Genomic DNA, 25,041 nt, shown 5'->3' with positions numbered 1-25,041 from the left:
TTGTTCTGGACATACTTAAGTTATGTCCTCCATCTGTGTAGGAAAATCAAATTTTTTACTCTACAGGTACAAAATTCAAAATGTGGGACTCAAAACCAAATGGGATTCACTTTATTCAGGTAAATGTTACAGGTAAATTAAAAAAAAAAGGATGGATATGTTTGTCTTAAACTGTGAATGTATGAATTTCCACTGTCAGCAGTCATGCATAAAGTAATCAATAAAATTTTACTAAATGGACAAAATGCACTTTCCTTTGACACACGTTGAGTCAGCAAAACCGTCATCTACTCATACCAATAGTACAGTGTATTACAATTTAATTTGCATTGACATATGCAGAGAATAAGCCTACTCTCTGGTCAATTCAAACTGAAGATGCCTCTCACCACACACTGGCGTCTGACACCGGGTTCCTCAGATTACAGACACAAGGCAATATTATGGATAAAGCAAATACGGAGAGTCATTAGATCTAAATAGTATTAAATCTGAGGACTATTTTAATCCAACACAATAGTAGATACTTACCACTAATAATAATCCAGAAACTTTAAGTATAATGCTGTTCTAAACTCAATGTTTTATCATGCTTGTAGCTGCAAATTGTATTTTTGAAAGCCAAATTTCAAACACATTTTTTTTTTATGACAAAAAAAAAAAGAGCCCTAAACGTGCATCACGTCATCAACAAAGCTCACAATCTGTTTCATCTGGACATATTTAGGTACTGATGTCAAAATAACAGAATTACAAAAAAGGACAATGTGAAGATGAAAAACAGCAGGGCTAAAATTACATGCTAACAAAACCAGGATAGTATTTCAGACATTTTAAAAAGGGGTTTCATAAGCAGAATAAAACACTTCTAAACTAAACTAGAACACGACATTTCAAATAAAAGTTCATGACAACAGATCAAAGCTGCAATACCAGCTATCAGCAAGGGCGGATTAAGCGTACACTTAAAAACATAATTGTTTAGCTGCCGTATCTGGAAATAAAAGCAAGAGAGTTCTGTACAGAAAAAAGAAGGGAAGTATTAAAAATCATCAATGAAGGACTCAGTCATGAACTCATACACAAGCCCAAAATAAATCCTGCTTCTACTGAAAACTCGCTGCAAAGTGGAAATTACTGACATTAAAATTTAATGTTTCGGTAAATTCTCAGGTCGACTTTAATCACCGAATACGTTTACAGCTCAGGAATCTGAAATACATGGGAAGGGTTAAACCAAGCTGTTTGATTGGTTTAAGATGGCAACCAACTGCCAACATTTGGCTCATAAAAGACATTATACAGGACCGTAAACACATAAGCACTGAGCGATTGCTTATTGTCATCAGAGCACTGATAGCAACAGAGTGCAAACAATTATGGGGTTGAGTTCTTTATGGGGTTTCTGTAAAGGTGACGTGATGATACGCCGATGTCATTTTCTGATATATACCTATGATTATGTTGTAATAAATAAGATATTCTGTGTTCATAGGCTTGTAACTTCTTCTTTTTTTTTTAGCACATTAGAGTACACTGAAATACAACCGTGTTAATGCCACGTTGTAAATATAGTCCTGGAGCTGTCGATGTGTAACTTTTTGTATGTGCATTAGTTTAAAGAAAAACATTTAGTGTCAGGGCAGCTGTGTTTGTTTAACAGGGCTCATAATACTCTTGATAATGTCTTGTGTTCTGCTCTGATGATCATGTTGCTACAGATTATTTTTGGTTGTAATCCCTGTAATAAAAAAACCCTCTCAGGTAATCACAGATGTTAATGGGCTTGATATGAATTCACACTGCAAAAAATGCCATCTGAAATAAGTCCAGTCAACAGGTTTATAATGTAAGCAGGTTCTGCAAGTTCATCTAACCAAGTAAACTACATATGTACTGAAAGCATTCAAAACATTAAACATTAAAGCCACGTGTCCACCAAAGTGTTTTTTTTTCCAGCTGAATGCACCAGGCGCTCATCAGGAAACACCCAGTGGGGAGCGCTTTGGAGGCGCAGTGCTTTGGTTGCGTCAAGGTGTTTTAATACGAAATATCCGTAAATGTAAAAAAGCATTTAGCACATGGCAGGGATTCTCACACATTATTGAACTGTGGCAGTCTGCCACAATCAAAATATCTGACACCACATATTGATTTTATATTTTTGGAGCTGGACTGTTCAGTCGCAGCATTGTTGAAATATATGTCATGTCTGGTTGTACACTGCACCACACTCTGCTCCTAAAAGTTTGCATTCATTTTTCTCTGCAGCAGTTCCTCCTCTCAACCCGCAAACGTGGGAATATAGAGAGGGGACACAGAATGATAAAAAGGGACACATACACACAAGATTAAAAAAACACCTCAAGATTAAAAGTTAACTGTCCCTTCCTCCCCAGTAAATTAACAGATTTATCCTCCATTTTTGCTAGGCTACATGTAAGATGTGACAGTTGGTCTTCATGGTATTTGTTACACCCCTCCTCCACTGTGATGCAGCACTCAGCTCAGAACAGACGCTCAGTACCTCTTCACACTGCTGGTGTTTGTAGCAAAGTGTGAGCATGCTGTGTTCCCACTAAAAATGATTTTTGAAAAATAGCTGACCTCAGGAGAAAAATAAAAAAAACCCACTTTGGTGGACACTGATCCAAACAATGACAGCTGTCATCCAGAAATGTCAGATGTATTCCTGATAAAAACACGAGATGAAACATTTCTTTACTTAACTCATCAGATTGACGGGAGAAGATATGTAACAGCAGCAACTGCACACATCCGTGAACGTAAATGGATCTTACTGTTTCTAGATGCATTCTTTTCTTTTAAAGTGAAATATTTCATAAGCAGCTGAAGCTTTTCACTGCAGGAAAAAAAAGAGTTACTGCAGGTTCTGCTGCATGAGTTACTATGACCAAATTGAATGACAATTAAAAAAACTGCTATCTTGACCTCAGACAAATTCCTGTACAATATGTATAGAGCAAGTATGCCAGACGAATCTAAGCATGTTTCGCAAGCTAAAACTGCTTTTTAAAGCCAGACAGAACTAAAAAATAACATAACACTTCGGAGGAAAAATATACTGCTATTCTCTCCATTTCACTTGTCTTGACCATCCTTGCATGTGCTGCTCAATTCACACAAAATGGGACTGATTTATCTCAGTTTACAGTAGAGATATTTAAAGGCACATTCTGCAATATCTCCTATTGCATTGTTGACGTAAAGAGGACACACAGTGCTGGGGATGCGAAGCACCTCAAAGCCGGCTCAGCCAATGTTAAGTTGCACTGACTACATGTGTAGAGAGTAAGATGTTGGCATGCCGATCTTCCCTTTTACAGGCAAGGAAAGGAATGGCTTCTGTAATTTGACGGTTACACCACATGCTGCTGTACGAGTGTATATTTTATTCCATGTGTGAGATTTGAAATTTTTTGTCTTTGGTGACTCCCTGTAGTAATATATATATATTTTTAAAAGATACTGTTGAAAAAGAAGGGGTAGGACAGAGGAACAGAAGAACCATATAAAAATATTAGCCATGACTAACTTGACTAGATTCTGTCTGGTCTGTCTTTGGCTCTGAATGCTTGGATTATGTTGTTGCCAGTTTACATATCTGTTATTTATTGCAGCTGTAAAACTCTGCAGGTGCAACATTTATTGCCTACAGGTGGCGCAAATGTTAAAAATGCAGCAGCTATGTCCTTCCTGCAGCAAAGACATCTGCAGGTTCTAATTGGTGATGCTTTTACTTTCCTTCCCTATAGGGGGTGCATATTGGCATGCGATGAAATGGAAAGCCTGTCTGCTAAACGTGAATGAGCAAGTTCCAGGAGGCGCTTCGCATCTAACAAAAATGATAACACCTGAATCATAAATGGCTTTACCTCTTCTCAGCACTCAGTCCTTCTGTTTACTCCGAGTCATTAGCAATGATGACATAATAAGGCCGAGTAGGAAATCTCGCTGACTGTGCCTTTAAATGTCTTGCAGGATGCAAAACATACAAATGCTTCAAAGCGTACACGGTTTGTTACTTCTTCTCAATCTTCAGTGTTTGTACAAAACTCCAAAGGTCCTTGACCACCTGAGGGAGGTGCAGAGAGGGGAGAGAGGGATAACAACAAAATAGAAAAAAAAGAAAGAGACATATTATAAATCTTCCAAATGAAGTGCTATACAGCTTTAGACATATGACTCACTTTTACTACAACATGCTTTTGTGCGTCTCGCCTGTGGGAACGCTGAGTTTAGATGGGGCTGTTGGGGGAACAACGAGGGGTTGGGTGGGGGCAACAGTACATACCAGAGTATATGACTAGGTGCTCCAGGTCTGACAGATCTCAGCCTTGGCTGATGAAACCAAAGCACTTCCACAGATGTTTCTACACACTGGGATCAACAAGCGCTCCCCGACCCAACTCCACCCCCACTTTTTCCCTTGTCCATCCAGCCCTCGTGCCGCTCTAAAGAGCTTTCACCTGCTCTCATAACTGTACAGTTAACATTTTAACACTGCAATGTGATCATGCATGAATGTTAAAGTAGGCCTTTTCAAGTGACCGACTTCACACAGATGTTATGATACAGAAAACACTGCTTTACAATTCGACACACGGCCTAGAATCACTTAGTCTGTGGTGTTTATCAGCCCAGTCCCCTCAACAAAATTTTGGCATTGTACATTTCTGCAAACCTCAAATACATTACAGTTGTTCATTTCAAACGTATCCTGTCAGTGTCTTGAAAGTGACAATATAGTATATAATCTGAATTCGTCATCTGGAGGTGGAGTAGATAATGAATGGTGTCACCTAAGCAAGACATCTGCCAAGCTGCAGCCCACTGTTAGAGACCAACAAACAACAAAACCCGCGGTGACATGGCGAGTCATCGCTAAAGACTCCTTACGCTGGTATTTTGTAGCGACTTGTCGGCACATTTTTCTGTTTTTTACATTTCAAACTTGGCTGTTTCTCTGTAAACGGTGTTAACACATGGGTGTTTTGTAGTGACTCCTTGGTCTGTTTCCATAGTCTTTAAGGTGCCAAATTTGGGGTATTTTATAGCACCCAATTGGCATGTATCGTGGGTGCTGTGTGGTCAACCAACAGTGTTTCCAGCGGCTTTTTGGGCTCCACACACAGGTGCTTTGTGGAGTTCCACTGGCATTTTTCCAGCAGCTTTTTAGGCTCCACCTGTGGGTGTTTTCCTACCTGTTGGTGTGTTTTCATCTGCTTTTTAGGCTCCAAACGTAGGTGTTGTATAGTGACCCATCAGTGTTTTTCTAGCAAAGATGGTTCTGTAAAAAGTGAATCTATCTAGCTGAGACATTGCTGAAGTTCCTGCCAGGATTGTGACCAAAACTGGGTATTTTAAGCCCAAAAATGATCTTACCACTACCTTAACCAAGTGGTTTTTGTGCTTAACCTTGACCACATGTTAACCACAGCCTTGCTTAAGTGTTAAGTTTCAGTGTATCCCATACATAACAACATGCGAGTGTAACATCTGTGGTTTGCAGAAACATTAAACACTTTTTCTTGCATTGGGTTGGTATAATCCAAAGGGTTTTGGCTGATTAACTCATGCTCTGCAAAACAATGTGCAGGGGGCTGGGTGTTGTTTTTCTTCTGAAATGACAAGCAGCATTAGAAAAGATTTAAGTCCTACATTTAGAAAAACCCTCTTTTTGGGTTGGTCAAAGGCCTTGAATGTGAAAGAGACTGGTACCATCCACATACCACCAGTCCCTTCATTAAGGCTACAAAAGACACACACTCCAGTAAATCACCAAGAAAGAGTTTGCCTTGGCAGGTGTACTCCCATTCCATCTCGAAAGAGCCCGCTGACACATAATGAATATAATTCAAAGAGAACATGCTCTGTTGGAGAGACGTTTGAGGCATAATGGACAGTGTATGGTATGAGGACAGTGTGGAACAATAATGCATTCCTGGGTATCTATCACAGCAAAAGCTCTTAAAGCTTGAAATGAAGGTTGATGTAAATGTGCCTGTGGCTGCACACTAAACAACTCCCCATGACTAAGTGTTTATGAGACTAAATGCGTAGATCACAAGAAAAAAATGAAATAAATTGTTAATGTGGTATAAGATCAAAATATGTAGAAGAAATAAACAAAGATGCCCTGTAATCAGGGTTCTCCAAAACCATGTGCAAGTGATGTACACGATACATCAAATGACTCATGATGACTTACTTTTTTGTCTATTATTTTAAATGAACTCTTCACGAAGTTCTCAAACTTCTGCTCCGTCTTCGGTAGTGGTTTTCCCTGATGAAAAACACCATTAAATCATCAGCTTAACCGTGCGTCAGACATTCAATTAAGAGCGGTAATTTGCAAAAGAGGATGACAGCCTTACCTCCTTGGCCGCCGTTGACAACTTGGTCTTAATCTCAGTCAGTGAGGGAGATTTAGACGGGCCAGCCTGGGGTTTGTCTTTTCCTGGGGCAGGTGTCTTGAAAAATACATCAACTAGATAAGAAACACTGATTGATATGTCAAATAGAGAGAGATTTATGCAGTTGTAGATAAAAAGATGGCTTCATATTATGCCACATTATTTCTTCTTTCAGCTCTCGCCACTACAGTTTATTTTTCCGAGCTCTCATTTGAGCTTAGCACAAAGTTATTCTTATTGGTATTTAAAGCATTTTATAGAGAGTGGGGTCAGTTTGCATAAATTGTTAGCAAATAAACACCATGCCACACAAGTGTATTTAGGACAATATTTTGATCCATCTCAAATCTCAGGTCAAAGTTTGACCTGACGAAGATCCAAGCAGGATTAAAACGTCTTAAATAAACTTGTGTGGCATTGAGTTAGCGTGCAGGCATTACAGTCTTCTTCATGTACGGTGCTTTTTCATAGCCTTGCACCTACGTGATGTGTGTATAACTACCCTCTTTCAACTTAGCAAATACAGACAAACTATACAAATACAGCATGAAGATAATTAGGCATTTACACTACAGACACTGCTCTTCTCCAGGATTATTAAAATAAAAAAATAAGAAAATAGAAAAACGGGAGGGGGGGGGGGGTCCCCAAAATAAAACAAACAAAAAAATAGAAACAAAGCATCCAACCTAGACACCCGAGGCTAAATCTAAGGATCTTACATTCAGCTGTTAGCAAAAATCATCAAATGGCATTACACTATTGCTTTCTCAAAATATAGAATGAAATGTTGTCAGATGGCATTAAATAAGTTCACCTGCTCATTTCTAATATATTCTAATATATTCTCTCCAGCTCAAGAGCACTGACAAGCCTTTTAACATCAAGGATGCTATTACCCCCCCACACAATATTAGCAAGCAGCTCTTGGCTGCCAAATGAAAAGAGATGATAAGTCGTCTTTGAGCCAATGTGAAGTTTTCAGACATCCCGGAAATATTAAAAAATAATAGTTTGTGGCTCGGGCTCAATTCTGCAATCAAGAATTTTTGAAATTATATGGAAAATGTTGCACCAGTGTTACTGAATCTTAGGACACAACCATAAGACTTTCTGTACAGATGGACAAGATGACAGTTCCCCCAAAGTATAGCTTTTCATCTTGATGCCCCCTGGTGTCTGACTGCAGTACAGGTCATAAAGCCTGCACGCTCATGTTTATGGATGGGGCATAAAACTAAAAACTCAAAGTCCACACTACATGAATTTTTCCCAATGATGGTTTCTGTCACTGAAGGTAGTTCACATTGTCCTGATGTTTGTTCAAGCGTTTGTTTTTATGATATGTTCGGTTTTCATGAGTTATTCAATTCTACAAAAAGAGGATTTTCCACCATGATTGACAGTTTGAGAGCCAATCCATGCACTGCTCGTGAATGGTCTAAGTTTTTTCAAGAGTGCCCAAACTGTGGACACTGCTACTGCACAGACTCTAGCCAGGGATGACGTCACCGGCATAAGATGACAGCGACCGTATCCAGCATATTTTAGCTTCACTTAAGCATGGACACAGAATATGACAATGTAGTAGCTTCATTAGACTGACACTTGTTGCACAGAGAGGAGACAGAAGGGAACCATTTACTTATCATAGATCTGGGAATATGCAACCCATGTACTGTTTTAAACTGCATTAGGCAATGTCTGATATAAAAAGAGCATCTGTTATCTGCTGTCTTATTGGTGATGAATCCATTTGTTGACCAAAAGGCCAGTCTGGACAACAGCCCTATCGTGACCCATTTTGTCTGGGTCTGTGTTTACAGACTTGGCATGGGTAGCCAGCTGGAAGAAGATAAAAGCACTAGAAAGGACAACAAATTCTAGCCTAATTACACCATCTTTTCTACAAATACATCAGGTACAAATTATGTTTTTATTGTTTGCAAGCAGGAGAGGGCAAGCCCTGACTCTCCAATGAGTAATAGATTGTCAAATGTGTTTTTCCCTTGATGTCAAATCTTAACGACTGAACTAAAGAACAAAGGTCAAAGTGCAACTAATGCGCTTGTTTTTCAATTAAAAGTTATGCTGACATCAGATTAATGACTTCCACAAGAAAAGATCACACCTCCACACTTTTATGGATGGTCAAGACTAAAACAGTACAGTCACACGCAACCTTTGCTAATAATCTTTGGTGACATTATAGGTGCACTTAACCAACACATACAGACTCCTCTGTGTTTGTGGAGAAGAGAGCAGAGCGAACACTGAACTAGCGGGCTCACAGGTGTGTTCAGAGCTGGGCAGTCGAGGCCCCAGAGGTCCTCAATTAGGAAGTGTCTGAATGTGACACAACAACAACACACACACACACGCCATACGCCGGGACTGCATGTTACACAAGCCACAGAGCTTGTCCCTACATGTAAAGCCAGTGTGGAATCCAGTGAAATTGCAGGGTTTCATTGATAGCCAGAGACACATTTGAAAGAAGAGAGAGGAGCCGTGTATAAAGCAACTCTTTGGACCGCGAGACAAAACACAGCAAAACTTCATGAACAAATGCAGCAAATGCCCAATAACAGATTTTCTTTTTGATTCTTGATTATTTCTACCTCAGAACATGATATTACTCCACAAGGCAGTGAAGCAGCTCAGTGGGTGGAGAAGGGCAGAGATAATTTCAGGCTACAGGTCTCTGTTCCTCCTTATAATAACACACACTGTAAGTAGAAGGGATGCCAGTTTCGGTTAATTTTGCTTGAGATAGCCTGACAGCCATTAACTGGTCACTGACACGTTAGTTTTTCAGAAAACATAAAATACAATACTTTCGGTCTGGCACTGCACTGACTCTTTGAGCTTGTGCGCCACATTTTAAAGCACAATCAATCCAAGGTAGTGAAATTTTATTGTTGTGTGTTGTATATGTCAAAGCTTTTATTTTATTTTCTGTTGCTTCGCTGACAGACAGCCGGACAGCAGCATTAACATGTGGAAACGTAGTGCCCACTGCCCACGCTCCAGTCTTCGCTGATTATCTAGTTAGCAGCGTAGCTCATTTAGCAATTACCGCTGGTAACCTCTTTGCTGCGGAAATACGGTGGCAATCCTCAGATATCCCTCCAGGCTGCTCCAGTGAGTAAATGGCTTATTTTGAGTCACAAAACACCCTTTTTAACTACATAAGCACTACTAGCTGTGCTGACAGTGCTAACAATGCCAACAGAGCTGACAGTGTTAACAAAGCTAACAATGCTAAAGGGATTGGCAGATCAAAGCTGATCTTTTTACTCACCAGGACGATCTGGGAGAAGACTAGAGAGTGAGCACAGTGTCTTACACAGCTAGCTGCTGGGTCGGGACCACGGTCTGAGTGGTAATCACCAAATGAGTGGGATCGACCCCATTGGTGCGCAGTGTAGTAAACTGTAGAGTAGCAAAATTAACCAGTAGACTGACGTGCGTAAGAAGTCTTTGAAGTGGTCTGAGTTTGATTTCGACCATTGGCCCTTTGCTGCATGTCATCACCCCTCTCTCCCACCCTCCCGTCTACCTACAGATATCCTAATAAAAGGCAAAACTGCGGAAAAATCATCTACTATCATCTACTTCATCAAAAACCTTTAGCAAATTCAGGCTTTGAAAACCACAGTGAGAGTTGGAATGGTTAAAAACAGGTGGAACAATCTGGAGAAAATAAGTTCTGCCTCTCGTTTGAAAAGTGCAATCATCTGTCCCTGTCCCCAAGAGATCTGCAGTTTATAGCACAGATCAAAAGGTATAAAATGAAGAAAACCTTGACGCACACATACCACACTACAAAAAAAGAGCACATATGCTGCTGGCTCCGGGCCAGACAAATGTACTACGTATTTATTATTTATGGGAAGCTCTCTACTTCCAAGGGACAGCTGTGGACCTGAAACAGCTGATAAACACACAACGCCAGCAAGCTTTTTCATCTGGGCCAGACACTGATTACAGATGCCACAAGACATGGAACTTAATCACAAGCACACTATCATTTGATGCAGTGTCTTGTCTTCAATCCAGTGCAAACACATGGTGCGACACCTTTGCTCATTGGGTCTGCCCACGGATGGTAAGTGTCATTTTGTTGGAATGAGAGGCCCTTGTCTGGGAAAACGTCAGGTCACTGGGGACTTTGACTTAAATCCCATGACCTGTATATTTAAGTAAAGACGTTCTTTTGGCCATATATCATGCGCAACAGGTCCAGAGTCATAGTTAGAAGCAAACATCCACACAAAAAAAGCAAATAAGCACTAACAAGACAGGCACCTGCTCTAACACATGTCAATCAGTCGCTGAAACAATGACTCACACCCTTTTGGGATAAGCCTGAGTGAAGTGGTATATACTTTACGACCGTGACGTGCGCTTGAAGGCATCACCTTCTCCAAAACCCATCAATCAAAAGACACCAGCTGCGAGATAAAGTTACTTCAGATCAGCACAACTCGAGTTAGCTGGTTCTCATGTCGAGCCTGTTACGCAAGGAGGTGCAGCAACACGCTGGGCTGCGAGAGGTGAGAACTGCGGTACTGGCAACAGATCTGACAAGCCAATCTAATGACCAGTCACCTGCATTTAGTAAAGAAAAAACAGACACCCACGCCCGCTTCCTCGCTCCTCAGGGGCATCTGGAAGCGCAAGCTGCACCAGACATCAAACGCTGGTAATGAGAGCAATTGGGAGAAGGTGTGTCCAGGAAGTGAGGGGTGTGAAGAGGTTGTAGAGAGAGAACAGTTGTTGTGTAGAAGTGGAGAGGGGATGGGGGCAGTTGAAGCTCCACGGGCCAGAAAGTTAAACTGGCGGGATGGTTTTGCCGGCTCAGCTGCCCACCGGCTAATCCCCCAGAGCATTTCAAGAGCCACTGTGTTATGTCTGGACAACGGCCACTACAGAATTAGCAGCACTCTCCCACACACCGAGAAGCCTGGCCCGAGAGGGAATCGCTTTCTCGCCTCAGGAATTCAGCAATTCTGCAGCTCAGTGTTTAACATGATAAAAATCACACAGCTTTCAATCAAGATGTCAGATAAGAAATTGCAATTTTCTGATGTGCACTGGGTGTGTGACGTGGTGTGCCTTTAGCATACTGATGTCACAATAGCACAAAAACTATGGTAATCTATTGAGTGGCTGGTAGATTTTATTATCTGCTAGCCACAGTGGCAGGTGGACAAAAAGGTTAATTCCAACCCTGACAAGTGTCTGACATGGCTACCTTTCTAGTACTGAAACCTGTGAAGATTCAGACAAATAATACATTTCACCCTCTGGATCAGTTACACTGGAGACACATTTGACCTACAACAAGTAGGAACATTAGGAAATCCGAACACAAGACTATTTTTACAGAAACGTATAGAAAAAGTATTTACATTTAGAATAGAATAGAAATACCTTTTTAATCCCATTAGGGAAATTGTTTTTGGGTGTACAGTGGATTTTTTTTTGCATTTGTTTATACAAGCAGCCAGGATTTGCATGCCAACACATAAAGTCTTATCTAAACTGACTTTCTGTCCAAGTCACTTTTTTCAAATCACAGTTACATGCCTTGTGAAATTTGTAAACTTGCAGAGGAGCTTGCCAATTTGTATTCCCTTGTGTATATGTGTGCTACGGGGGTTTAGGGGGCATCAAAGGTGGCTGCAACTCAAGACGGCGGGGTCAGGCCAAAGGGGTCGCGGGTTTAAACCTTGCCCCGGGAAACCTGTTTAGAGGTCAGGTGTGTTTGCTTAAAGAGAGGCAGAGTTCAAGCTGTGGGTTTTGAGAGGCGGCTGTCCAAGACATTCCATCCAAGAAATTAACTATCAGGTTGAGCTAATTGCAATGTGCATTTATCACATTCCTTGGCTGTGGAGTGGGAAGGCTCTCCAAGTCTTTTTTTTTTTCATTTTTATTTGACATGTTTTAATTTTGAATGCCAATAAACACAAACAATTACCCTTGATCACTGACACCTTGCGTCTTCTCAGGCTCAAGTTTGAACAGAAATAATACAACACGAAAAGATCGAGTTGACTGAAGAGGTTTTTTTTCTTGCTTGTTTCACTACATTATGTAACGCATTTGCTTGCAGGATTTATCAGCTTTTCTCTTCAGCCATACTGTAAGTAGTAGGAGGTCCGTGACTATTCGCAAAGAAGAATGAAGTTTTTCATTTACTGCGCTCCATTTCTTTATTCTGTGGAGGTTTCATTGATTTTCTCTTCATGATGTGACACAATTTGTTAAGTAAAGGGACCACAGCTCAGAAGATTTTATTGATACCAATGCCATTATCAATTTTACTTAGCGGTTCAAATCTTTATCAATTTTCTAACCTTTTCCAGATCAATTTTCTGTGTGGAAAAAAAAACTGACCTACACAGGTTTTCAGCGTCAGCGCAACTCTTTTATTATCTCTGAGTGTGAACGTTTCTTTGCCATGACTCTTTCTTGTTGAAAGTTTCCAGCAGCTTAGGTGCATAAGTTTTGATATCATTGTTTTGCAATGTGCATCTGTCAGAAAAACATGTCGCTATCAATAAAAGAAGTAACCTATATGCTCATAACCATTCAATTCTAATGGACAGGACAATTTGTAGCCAGTTCTCAAATGAAATGAAACTGGTTCTCGATTCCCATCTCTAGTTAAGTAAATATCCATCTATCGAAATTGCTTCAATCTGGGGGAAAAAAAACAGGTCTGTCTTCACGGCACCTGTAAATTTGTGCTGCCCATCCAGTAATCAGTGGTGAAAAATCTGGTTTTTAGTTGACCTGAACAGCTGACAATTGTTCTACAGTACAATGGCTGTCAACCAGCTAACAAAATTACCACAAGTCACCTACCTTATTCTGTGGTTTGACCGCCGATCCTGATGGTTTTCCTGCAGGGCCGTTTTGTTTCACCGGAGTCTTGTTGGGCTTCTTTACTGAAAACTCTGGGCCCTGAGAAAGCAAAAAAACACAACCAACATTTATTAATAAGAAAATATGACATGCCTAGGTTTTCAGGAAAACGCTTCTCATAAAATTTGTCAATAAATATGAATATGTATTAAAAAGATAAGAAAAGATGCACAACTCTGTTTTTGTATTACAAGTTCTGAAAATGTATACTAAATTAACCATGGATCACAGTAAATCACAGTAAACAAATCCAAACGTGAGATAACAGCAGGAGCGCCAATCTGAATTTATAAGCAGCTGTAAATTTAATCAACACAATGAAAAAGCGCCCTGACTCACTTTGAAGTAACTGAATGAAAACTGCAAACACAGCTACAAAGTTTAAACAGTTTAGATCGCTGGCCAATTACTGTTTTTAACAGCTATACATATTAAACATATCACTGCTAGTTTGCTTCAAACTGTAACAGTGGTTCCTTTTTGTCAATGCAACTGAAATTCAGACTGCTCCTTTTATTATTTTATGTTGGATATTAAAATACCTTTGCCTCTTTGGGGTGGTTGTGTCATGTTGTTTTGAAAACTCCCATATCAAAGCTCTGACTGCCAAGCCTCTTTTATAGCTGACAAATTATAATTGCCATGTAACAAAATGTGAACCACATTTGTATAAGTGTTTGCAACTGTGGTTAATTTTCTTCAGTCTTTTGCCATGAGCTGTTCACGTTATTTTCACTCACCCCTGTAAGGTCGTCATCTAACTAAAATGGAGGGGGGCTCTGTCCGTATGTCTGTCCATTTTTCTTGAAAACCAGATTTACTTCACACTTGGTGGGTGTACCGCTGAAGACCCAAACAAGTGCAATGTCGAGTGAAAGCTCTTGCAAGATCAACGGACATATTTATTATCAACAGTGCTGTTAGAAGTACACACTGTGTAGTTTTTTGAGACGGGATCCTATAAACTGTTACACTACTAAACGGCATGCTGGGCACAGCTCGCTAGATACAGTTATTCAAGAACAGATGACTTAAGAGAGACAGGAGAGCACTAGGGTTGGGTATCGTTTAAAAAATTGCATTCAGGACTTCACTTGATACCAATGTGAGCATTCAGATGCATAATATGCCACCAGACGCCACAGGCAAGTACTACAGTCACACTATAAACATTTTGGTGGCAGACTGAACTGCCAAGTGTCTGTCAATACGCCGCACCACAGACTGTACGGGTTGTAGCTGCTGCGGTCGTGGGCCAATCACACATCACATTAAATCATAGAAGACCTGCAGTGATTGGCTGCAAACAAAACCATATAGATAGTCTATTTTTCTAGATCTGAGTACAAAAAGCATCAAATGCAGATATTGTTTAACTGGAGAGGTTTTGGTACTACTTGGTGCTGGATTATTTCTGTTGATACCTTAAAAGGTATTGAGTACCAATAGTAAATAGCACAGAGATGTTAAATTTAGCAAACTAAAACATTTAAAACATCAGTGATGTCACTTTGTGTAAGCTTTTGCTCCTAAATTAAGTGTATTTTTATAGCATTGCTAGGGGACTTAACTATGTCATAGCAGGTGTCTTGCTCAGGGCCCAATGAAGCGCAGAGTCAAGTGTGAAATTGTTTGAATGCACAGTTGTCAAGAAAGCTATAAGCAGCAATACCAGAGTGTAAGCAATCAGCACATTTTGAATGGGGACTGCATTACTAATTGCAATACTGCATGTGAAGACTATTGTTAGACTATTTAATCCTAAAATAGAAAAACATTAACATTTTGAAAAAAAAGGAAGAAACACCTGGATGGTCATCAGTTTTCTTTCATTGAAAATTCTGAAACCTGAGAAAATTGGTTTGATATATTTTGACAACATGAGAAAAAGCATAATAAGCAACTTGGAAAAAAATATGCCTGCTAAACTGCAAAAAAAGAGAAGAAACCATAAGAAAATTACCAGAAAACTAGCTAGGAGGTACAACAACATATTATTAGAAAAGTAAGGGAAAATGTCCAGTAACCTATATTTTCAATTTTTATAATTAAAAACTTATATTACAGAAGAAAAAACTATAGATGGATGGATGGATGATAGATGGATACTAACACACACACACACACACACACACACACGTATGTGTGTGAGTATAACCACTTTCTTAAGTCATCTTTTGTTTTTCACTTTCTCTTTTTTTTTTGCTTATTTTCAGGAATTTTCTTGTAAATTTTTGCTAATTTCTTGCTCACTTTTGGCATGATTTTGAAAGAAATCTGGCCGGCTTGCTCATGTTTTTAAAGGGTTAATAGTTTAGTCTGATTAAGTATCTCAATAAAAGGTTTTTTGCATTTACTGCAATAAAATCAGAGATTATACATGATCAGATGTGAATTTATCTCCAAGCACCAGTCTGTATGTAATTGACAGAAAAAGCACTAGAAATACTCGGTAATTTGTCACTGATCAGATACTTAGTAGAACAATAACTTGTCATTGTTTTTCTCCTCACTGGAGGCCTTTTTGTCAGGTTTCCATTGCTCTCAGTCACCTGCGTAATTACCCTGTAATAGCCGAGGCAAGTACCTGCATTTCCTGAGCACCAACCCTTTCCTTGGAATGGGCGAGAAGTGTAATTGCCATGTTGACATAACTGCTACAAGGCAATTACACATGTTATTTCCTAGAGCAATGCCTGGTAACAGAAGATGCTGGAAGGATGTTTGAGTGTGGTTGCAGACCTTTTGTTTCCAAATCAGAATGTAATACACAAAGGACAGAACTCAATCAAGCAAAGAAACATTGTGCTTTCTTCAAACCGTTTATAAATGCTCCTCAGTGTGTGCGACTGGTATATTCAATTCAGAATAATTATGATTCCTTCGGGTTTTTGCCTCTTTCATTTTAGTGTTATATCATAGTCTTTCACCAGTAATATAAACCACTTTGCTTCCCCAACGAAGTTAAGTACAACACTTAAGAATTAGAAAGTGTTGGCTTTGTCTGTGACATAATTTGTTTCAAGAGAAGAATACAGTCATTAGGTTGTTAATGTAATATTTGGAAGGAGACACAAGAGTGGAGAAGTTGAGTCTTTGACTGAAATGCAGATTAAGTCCCCGAGCTCCTACAGATTTATGTTTCAGGCCAAGTTCCTACAGCGTAAAGGCGTCCTATTAGTGCATTTCTTAAAGACAAATTATTTGCCTTTTTGGTATTTTTTTGACTGAGTCTTTTTAAAGCCCCTCTCCCCCGCCCCCATTCAAAAATGTATTTTTCTGATGTTTATGTCCCCTAAAATGTCTGACTTGTATCTGTGCAAAGTTTGTCACTAGAGAGGTTTTTTCACATTCTTCTTCTGAAGGGGACGATGTCTGTGCACTTTCCTAAAATCTGAGATTCAAGTATACGCCGGGCAAACTAGATTACGATTATTTAACATATTGGCACTGAAACACACTTTGACACAACACCATCAAAGAAACCTCACACCTCAAACGTAGAGTGGACTTGTGTGCATTAGCATAGTGAAAGTGTTGACAGCAAGCCCAGTGAAGCATGCAATTTTTGGAGTTAAACCAAATCAATGCAAACACACTGTAACATCTTCACAGATATTACTGTGTGTTTCACAACCATTAAGACTGTCTGCCACTGCCAGCTGTTCTACAAGCTAACAAATCATGTAAACAAATAAAAGACGCTACATACACTTAGCATCCTGATATGTCTGCTAGTCACCACAACAAACTCCACATCTGAGCCTGGATGAAGCTCAAACATATATGACTAAATTTCTCTTTCCTCTACGCTATCTTGATGCACACTGCTCTTTCACCAGTCAAACTGTCAGCGGTCTAGCCCTAGCCCCCTAGTCTTTTGTCAGCACTTAAGGAAACAGAGAGCAAAGGTTACTGTATGTAGCAGTGGTGTGGGGAGGAAGACAGATCAAGAATTTCTCTATGAGGGAGAAGGAGCAGATCTGCTTTTCAGACGTTTTTTTCCCCTTTTTGCTGGGAAAACCTTGGTTAACAGCATATTAATCATAGCATATAATTTTACAGACTTATAAACTTGTCTGGATGGGGACATTAAATATCAACTATCAGCTATTTAATTTTCTTAACATTGGTTGGGTTTGTTCTCAATGCCAACACTGGCACTGCAGGGCTGCTCTGCTGCCAAAATTATGATAATTGTCTCAATTAATGATGTAAGATTTACTTGTCATGGCAAAACTGTCAAATTGCAATTCGAACTTCTAAACACAAAGCACACGTACGCCACATGCCTCAGGCTCTTATTTTGTAACACACATCCAGTGTGGTCCTAAACAGAATTGAAAATGATGCAACTTCGTGAGCGTTCTTCACAAATGGCAGAAAACATTAAATTCACCACAGGCTCACCTTGAGTGTTTTTTAACCTGAAACTGAGCTCCGATCAGGGCTTAAATATTTGTTGATGCCAGTGTAATTGTAATATTGTTGTTTAACTCAAGCAGCCATACTAGAACTTCATCTTATGAGTCTATAAAACAATATACAAGTCTTGATTTCCTGTTTGAATCAAATATATCTGATGAAAGAACAAGCAAACCAAATTCATCTGATGCCAACTGTCTGTACACGATGCTACGGACATACTTTTGCTGGTACTTGAAACATTAATGAAGTTCAATAAAACACAAAAAGGGTATGATAAATTATATTGACATATTGCTGAATTAGCAGTCCAAAAAAATCTCCCAGCTGTGCTTTCTGGAGTTTTGTGCTCTCATTACTTAAAAATGAGACAACTAGATAACTATGGAGCTAAAGAGAGGCAGGGTGAAGACAAGGATTAAGGTCATGGAGGGGAGGGGTACGGTGAGACGAAGGTGGAGGAATTGAAGGAGAAGACAACAGAATAAATCAACAGGTGACAGAAATGCTCAGCTGTCATCTGACCCTGAGGCAAGGATCGGCGCTCACGTCGCAGGTATGTGCATCTGCCCCGCTTTGATCTTTCGCCTGGCACAGTTTACGCTTGGATAGTGTGTTTTAAAAAAAAAAAAAAAAAAGAAGGAAGAAAGAAATCACAAACAGACACCGACGTAAAAATGAGGCAGATACACACATGCACCCACACACTTGCAAATGATTGTGGTAACACGCAAAACAAGTGTTCAAAGGCAAAGGCCAGGTGCAAAGCTGAAATGGCATGAGAGACGATAAAAAGGAGCAATCATATTAACAGTGGGATGACAGAGGGACAAAGATATGCAGTGTTACAGAAAAATGGGGGAAGATGTTTCCCATAACTGGTGTGAGTGTGCACGTGTATTTAAAACTGCATGTAGTGTGTTTCTCTGCATGTCTACTGTAGATGTGCAGCGCTAATGTTCACAGACTGTGTGAATTTTTTGCAAATATGTATGTGTACTTACACATTAACAGTAAGTACACATGTCTACAGTGTGTATATATACTTTTGTGTGTGTGTGTGTGTGTGTGTGTGTGTGTGTGCATGTGTGTGTGTGTGTGTGTGTGTGTGTGTGTGTGTAGGATAACTTAGTGCAGTCTTGTTGGTGAGACGGTGAGAATTCAAGCAGATTACAGAGGAGAAATCCGATCATTACGCCACACAGACCCTGTGTTTTACTCGTGGAAAACAGGTGGGAACATGAGCGAACAGGATGAAAAAGTTCCATGTTTTGTCTCATACAAAAAGGTGGACGGTCAGTGAGTGCAAGAATGGGAAGGGCCTGCTGAAATGAAATGCTACTATAGGATACAGTCTGTGGGAGTTTACACGATGTGGGAGAAGCGGAGGGGGAGCGGGGCGGACTGCAGCAACACAGTGAAATTCCTTTTACTCAGAAAAAACTCAGGGGCAAGCCCTTGGCTACCCTGACACCTGGTGGACAGCAGGGGACTGGAAACACTCCAGGTGAATTTAATCTACTGTACAAGGATATTTAGTTTGGTTTTAACAGCTGTGGAAGCTATGCAAAGAAAAGGGTGTACAAAACACTCCAAAGTGTATAAACAAGAAGAAATATTTCTTGTTTGATAATGTTAAAAGTAAGAATAGCAACAACACAATAAACAAATCTCTCTCATAGAAAATAAAAACATGATAAAGGAGCTAAAAAAGAGCATAATTAATTCTATAACTATCACTTCAAAACACGTAGTACCAATTATATGTAAAGAATCAACCTCTTACAATTCCCATAAAAGTAAAATATTAAAGTTGCATGTAGAATGACAGAGACTTATATTTTAGCCTGCTGCTTTAGTGTGATTATTTGGTGCTTAAGATAAAAAAACACATTGTCTCACAAGCCCAAACTGATCAGTGCAGCAAACTACTCTGCAGAAGCTCAAGGTTAGCATGTTGTATTTTCAAAAATTTCAATTATATTATTTTCTCATCATGATTGTATGTAAAACCTTGCAGTAAAGTGATATCTCCACGTTTACCTCATTATTACACATTGCATGATTTGAAACCATCAGATATTTGTATTAATTCAGCCCGAAGTGCTTTTCACTTTTCTGCCACTGTCAGCCATGACCCGGTTACTCAAAATAATCCAAAAACTTTGCACCAGAAGCCGAGTGTCATCTAGTTCCATATTATTAGACAGAGGGCAGACATCTCTACAGCTGATATCTCCAACACTCTGCAATTTCACACCGAAACAATCTAGACTGATGAATACAGGTGAGAGAATAAAATGTAGTTTTGACTTTGGGGTGAACTGTCCCTTTAAGTGATCCTGACTCTAAAAATGTGTGTATCATGTCTCCTAGGAAGGCGGACCTCACAGTTTGAAAGCCTCTGCCCGGCAGTAACCCACAGCTACTGCCATTACGTCTGCAAATTCAATCAAAGTTAACATTTTTAAAATGATGTGTTTAATATGATTTATAAAAAGGAAGAAAAAAAAGCATCGGGCTTACTTTTTTGAGCTCTTTTCCGACATTCTTCTGAGGCTTCACATCATTGTCATCACTGTCGTCGTCTTCATCATCACTACAAGAATGAAGAAAAGAAAAAACATTACCTCAGGTAAAAAGCAATGACAGCATTTTCTCTGCCAAATGCTAAAAATGATCACATATTTTTTCACATGTAAATGTGGCAGATCCATTTGTGAGGTGGGTTTTTTGTTGTTGTTGTTTTTTTTTTGACTAGGCATGGACACTGAAATTAAGCATAAAAAACATACTCATCATCATCCTCATCGCTGTCGTCTTCATCGTCGTCAGAATCCATCTTTATTTTTTTCTAAAAGAAAAGTGAATAGTTATTCCATCAAAAAAAAAAAACAATTGAAAGTTTTTTAGAGGACCTCAGTGGTGTATGCTTTTTGGATGTTTGCATTGAAGATCAAAATAACAGTTTCCTGTGTATTTTGTCACCATAGATTTTTAAGATTGTTTCTCACATTTCTCACAACAAATTGAGTTATTCATTCACTCTTTTACTCTGACAACTTATTAACATTGTGTGGGGTGTTTTTGTAAGTTATATGCATTTTTTATTTAGAAAACATAAGAGTTCATATGATTTATGCTATTCGGGATAAAAAATTTTGAAGCTCAATATACAAAACTGCTCACATAAGGTGGCCACGCATCAATCAAATACGCACCACTGCCACAGAGAAGTTTTTAAAAACCTCATTTAACCTTCTATCATCTAAACCTAGAATACAGTTTAAAAACATGTCATGTCATGATTTTATAAAAGTAAAAACTCTTTTTTAAGTTAAAATATACTGAGATAGCTACCAGCGGAGGCCTCTTCCCAGACATCAGGCTTGCAGGTCGCTTCACCGGTGACGTGTTGTTCTCCTCCTCTTCATCCTCTGAATCCTTCACACCTAAAAAAAGCAAACGCTGCTTACTGACACTGCACGGTGATGCATATAAATCAGATGTACCTGAGCCATGTTTTGTACATGTATGTCAGCAATTCTAGAAGAAGAAAAGATAGTATTAGCAGCTGTTGCCTTAATACTCACTAACAAAATGCTGCCCGCTGATGTGAACTGGTCCAGAACCGGACTGAAGACGGAACGTAACTGGAGGTGTGATCTCAAATCCACCTAAACTCATCTAGACAAGAAAATGATACGGTTACTACAACGAAATAAACAATATTATCATTGTTACTATACTATTTGCATCCTTTAAGGTAGGTCATATTTGCATTCGCATTCTTCATTACTGGTTTTTGTATTTTCCCACAGTATGAATGAGTTGTCCTGAAAGTTATTTTACTTTTACTATAACCAGTACAAAAAAAGAACAAGGCATTATAGATTTTGCATATGGGGCAACAACCTTCTTTACTTGTACACCATTGATGAGGCCTTTAAATACGTCACAAAATGCTGTCAGTTATGGTGTTCACTCACAGAAGGCAGGACGGATGGTTTCAGGGCAACCAGCGGCACTTTGGTCGATTTTCCATCATAAGTGAGGCCCTCGACTTCCACCATGTGGAACTTATCCTCAGCCTCGGCTCCCAGACACACCTGAAAAAAGCAGCACAGCTGTCGTTATAACCACCCTAACACCACCTCCATGTCTTTGAATCATCACTTTTACTCCTGATACCCTGTATGAGACCTGTGTGAGCCAAAGCACTGTGACAACTGCAGGTTTAATGGATGAACCTCAGGTTTCTTTTCCTTACAAAATGTTCTCAAAAGATTATTGTCTCCAGAAGGGATCTAAATTCCTGAAATACCTGGTAAAGATCTCTTTATTTGAGGCACTGAAACAATTAATTGATTAATTAAATAGACAGTAATCTGTAAGCTGTTTTGCCATTTCCCTAGTAAATGTCCCAGACATTTTTTGGGGTACATTTTGGGGTTAACAGATTTTTTGAGTTTTACATTTTAAAAGACTTATTTTTTAAAAAACTAAGGCATACAAATATATTTAAAACATCCTTTTTGGCTTTGATAATATATTACTTTTTACGCCCCACAATTGTTGATTAATAAAATAAATAAATAAATTAGTGCTGGGCAAAACTAAGAAAACTAATAATGAGTTAATAATATGTTTGGGACTTTTGATAAAAATCATTAATAATGTGTAAATAATGACCATGTGGGTAAAGGCAAATAATAGAACTGCTAGAATAGTCTGATATCTTCAGAGAAATACATCATTTAACTGCCATGCAGCCTTTAAAAAAGAAGGTAGGGTTACATAAGATTATCCAGAAATAAAATCTGGAAAAATGTCCGCAAAATGATATTAACAACAGTTAAAATAATTTGATATTTGAGGTTTTGTTTAAGAAAATATCTATATATGTATATGCTTTAAGGTTTTTTTTCACCCTTAATATAAGGCATTTTTTGTAACTTTTTCCATGTCTTGTTATGTTGCTCGTTGCCTTCTCCTCATATTTTTGAAAGAATTGAAACATTTTTTCTCAACTTTCAATTGGTTAACAAAATGCTACTTTATACAAGTAACCCTCATGATAATTCCCAATTAAAACACGCGTTACAGACCTAATATTCAGCGTGTACAGTTATTTTATGTGCATTACAGTGTCTTCCTTACTGCTTTGAGTGACAGCTGTTGCTCCGTATCATCGTCGTCTACGTCAATTTTGAACTCCCGTTTGTCCGATTTGAGGGTACAACCTGGGGATAAACGATACGTGCGGCGTTATACCAACCATATATTTGCACAAATGTCGAACAAAATACACAAAGATACATAACACATTGACAGTCGTGGGTTAACTGTTTGCTATAGCTGCTGTTTCCCCATGCGCTCCTCGGCTAGCTAACAAAAGAGCTGAATTGGCGCGAGCAGGGGCACGTAGGTTAGCCAGCAACTTAGCCAACTTCTCCGCGCTAAAAATGTTAAATGGCTATCTGTGCATGATAACTTGGCTGTAAAATTGGTTGTGCAAACGAATATTTTTAGGGTTAGTCTGAATAAGTCGGCTCACCAAACAAGTACATTTGTGGTCTGCTCAAATCTGAGATATCGTCCTCCATCTTTGTAGTGGGCGGTTACGCTTCCGTAAACAGGAGTGACGGACACATCACTAAGCCAATGAGGGAAGCGGTACGTGTTGACGTTCCAGAGGACCTAAGCCAATAGAATTAAAGATAAGGCGGGACAAATGAAACTTAATGTTTTAATGGATCACCAGTAGATGGAGCAGTCGTAGTATAGATTGAGTTTATCATGCAAGTAAATGGTCCACGAGAAACAAAAATATGAAAACAAATTAATTAAACACACACACACACACACACACACACACACACACACACACACACACACACACACACACATACATACATATGTAAAATAAAATATCATTTTTGACTCATCAAGTCAGCAGAGAAGGCAAATAAAGCCCACATGTTTTATTATCAAGTATGTAATTACATAAAGTTGTTGTTTGCACAGCCACCAATTTTATGAACATCTGCAAGGTACAGTAGTTTGTATCTTCCTAATTGCTTCCTCAAATAAGCTTTACAGCTTTTATATTAAGATAGGGATATTCTCCCTTATGTCTATCACTTAATGTGCTGTTTGGACTAAATAAAAGAGGCCTTTGGTCAGTGCTATTAAAAATGCAGCCCAGGGGGCAGTTGCAGCCTTTGAAGAGTCTTCAGTGGTGGTTAAAAATATTGATATGAAGCAGAGAGCCATTGCAGTCTCAGATATTACAGAGAAGAGATTAACCCAGTGTGAAACTTTCCAAACTGTGCACAGATAATTTTATAAATAGTTTGTTTTAAGGAAAAAGTAAAAAAAAAACCCAACCTGGATTGATATCACTTTTCTTTTGCTGCTTTCAGATGCCTTCAAGTATTCAAACCTTCGAACCCTGAGCAAATTGGTTTACTTTCTTTTGAAAACATGGAAAAAGTAAATGAGCAACTTGGCAAGAAGTGTTCTACAAACTGCAAGACGTTAGTAAGTTTGCATTTTAAAAAAGCTAGGAATTTCTTTTAAAACTACATTATAATTATCATAATTATATATTTAAAATTATTTTACAGAGTTATATTATTATTTAAACACCCCTTTCAGGTCATTTCTTGTTTTTCACTGGGATTTTTCTTTTTTGTTTTGTTTTGTTTTTTAACTTAGAGAGAAATCAAGCAAATTTGCTTTGGTTTCAAGGGGTTAAAGTACAGTTGGCGCTAAAATATTTAGCAGATTATATTTGTGGCTCAAAGTGTGTTACATGCTCCTTTGCCTATGAGTTACATCCTCAAAGACTGTATTTTTGTTTTTTGGGACACTCTGAATTCCTTGTTTTGATCTCAATATCAGAGCCCTAGAACTGGTCATGATTCACTGTTTAGCCCAAAGCCACCACAGCCAGGTTTTTATAGTCATGCAGGATTTTGGATTCAAGGCAAATCACAAGCTGGACAGTCGCAGTTGCTCATTGTGTGCTGCAGGCTTCTGCCCTGACTACTTAACTTTGGTTCTTTTCTGTTGCAAGAGAAATCATCTCAGGGCGCACATCTACACAAAACATTTGAAACCTAATTGTGAAACTGCAGCTGAGTTGCTTAATTGTGAAATGTCTCTCTGACATTAATGAGTGCCTGCAGAGTGTGTCAGTTGCTGGCCCCGTATTGAGCAGGTGTTGAGTCACTGATCC

At 39.0% G+C, this 25,041-nt stretch overlaps 1 protein-coding gene across 1 annotated transcript; it reads right to left on the bottom strand.

Moving 5' to 3' along the window:
* Window positions 1-95: 95 nt before the first annotated feature.
* npm1b (nucleophosmin 1b) lies at window positions 96-23,472 on the bottom strand. The gene is made up of 11 exons (XM_042493405.2): window positions 23,356-23,472; window positions 22,959-23,041; window positions 21,788-21,907; window positions 21,392-21,485; window positions 21,159-21,250; window positions 20,594-20,652; window positions 20,325-20,397; window positions 13,314-13,412; window positions 6,399-6,494; window positions 6,233-6,307; window positions 96-4,096 (listed from the first exon to the last, which is right to left on the bottom strand). Exons 1-11 carry the CDS (start codon window positions 23,402-23,404, stop codon window positions 4,043-4,045), a joined length of 894 nt encoding a protein of 297 aa, XP_042349339.1. The 5' UTR covers window positions 23,405-23,472; the 3' UTR covers window positions 96-4,042.
* Window positions 23,473-25,041: the final 1,569 nt, after the last annotated feature.

This window comes from Plectropomus leopardus, chromosome 8 (assembly GCF_026936395.1).
Source record: "Plectropomus leopardus strain MGB_pleo_1.0 chromosome 8, ASM2693639v1, whole genome shotgun sequence".
NCBI lineage: Eukaryota > Metazoa > Chordata > Actinopteri > Perciformes > Serranidae > Plectropomus > Plectropomus leopardus.
Note: the sequence above shows the minus strand (reverse complement) of the source record. Positions and strands in the feature narration are given on the sequence as shown.

Bases quoted from the DNA above. Each gene is read 5' to 3' on its own strand.
- npm1b (XM_042493405.2), bottom strand. From the start codon at position 23,404: ATGGAGGACGATATCTCAGATTTGAGCAGACCACAAATGTACTTGTTT. The intron at 20,653-21,158 runs GTAGCTATCTCA...CTTTTCTTTTAG, and splicing joins CTGGGAAGAGGCCTCCGCTG to AAAAAAATAAAGATGGATTC. The intron at 6,308-6,398 runs GTAAGGCTGTCA...GTTTTTCATCAG, and splicing joins TGTCAACGGCGGCCAAGGAG to GGAAAACCACTACCGAAGAC.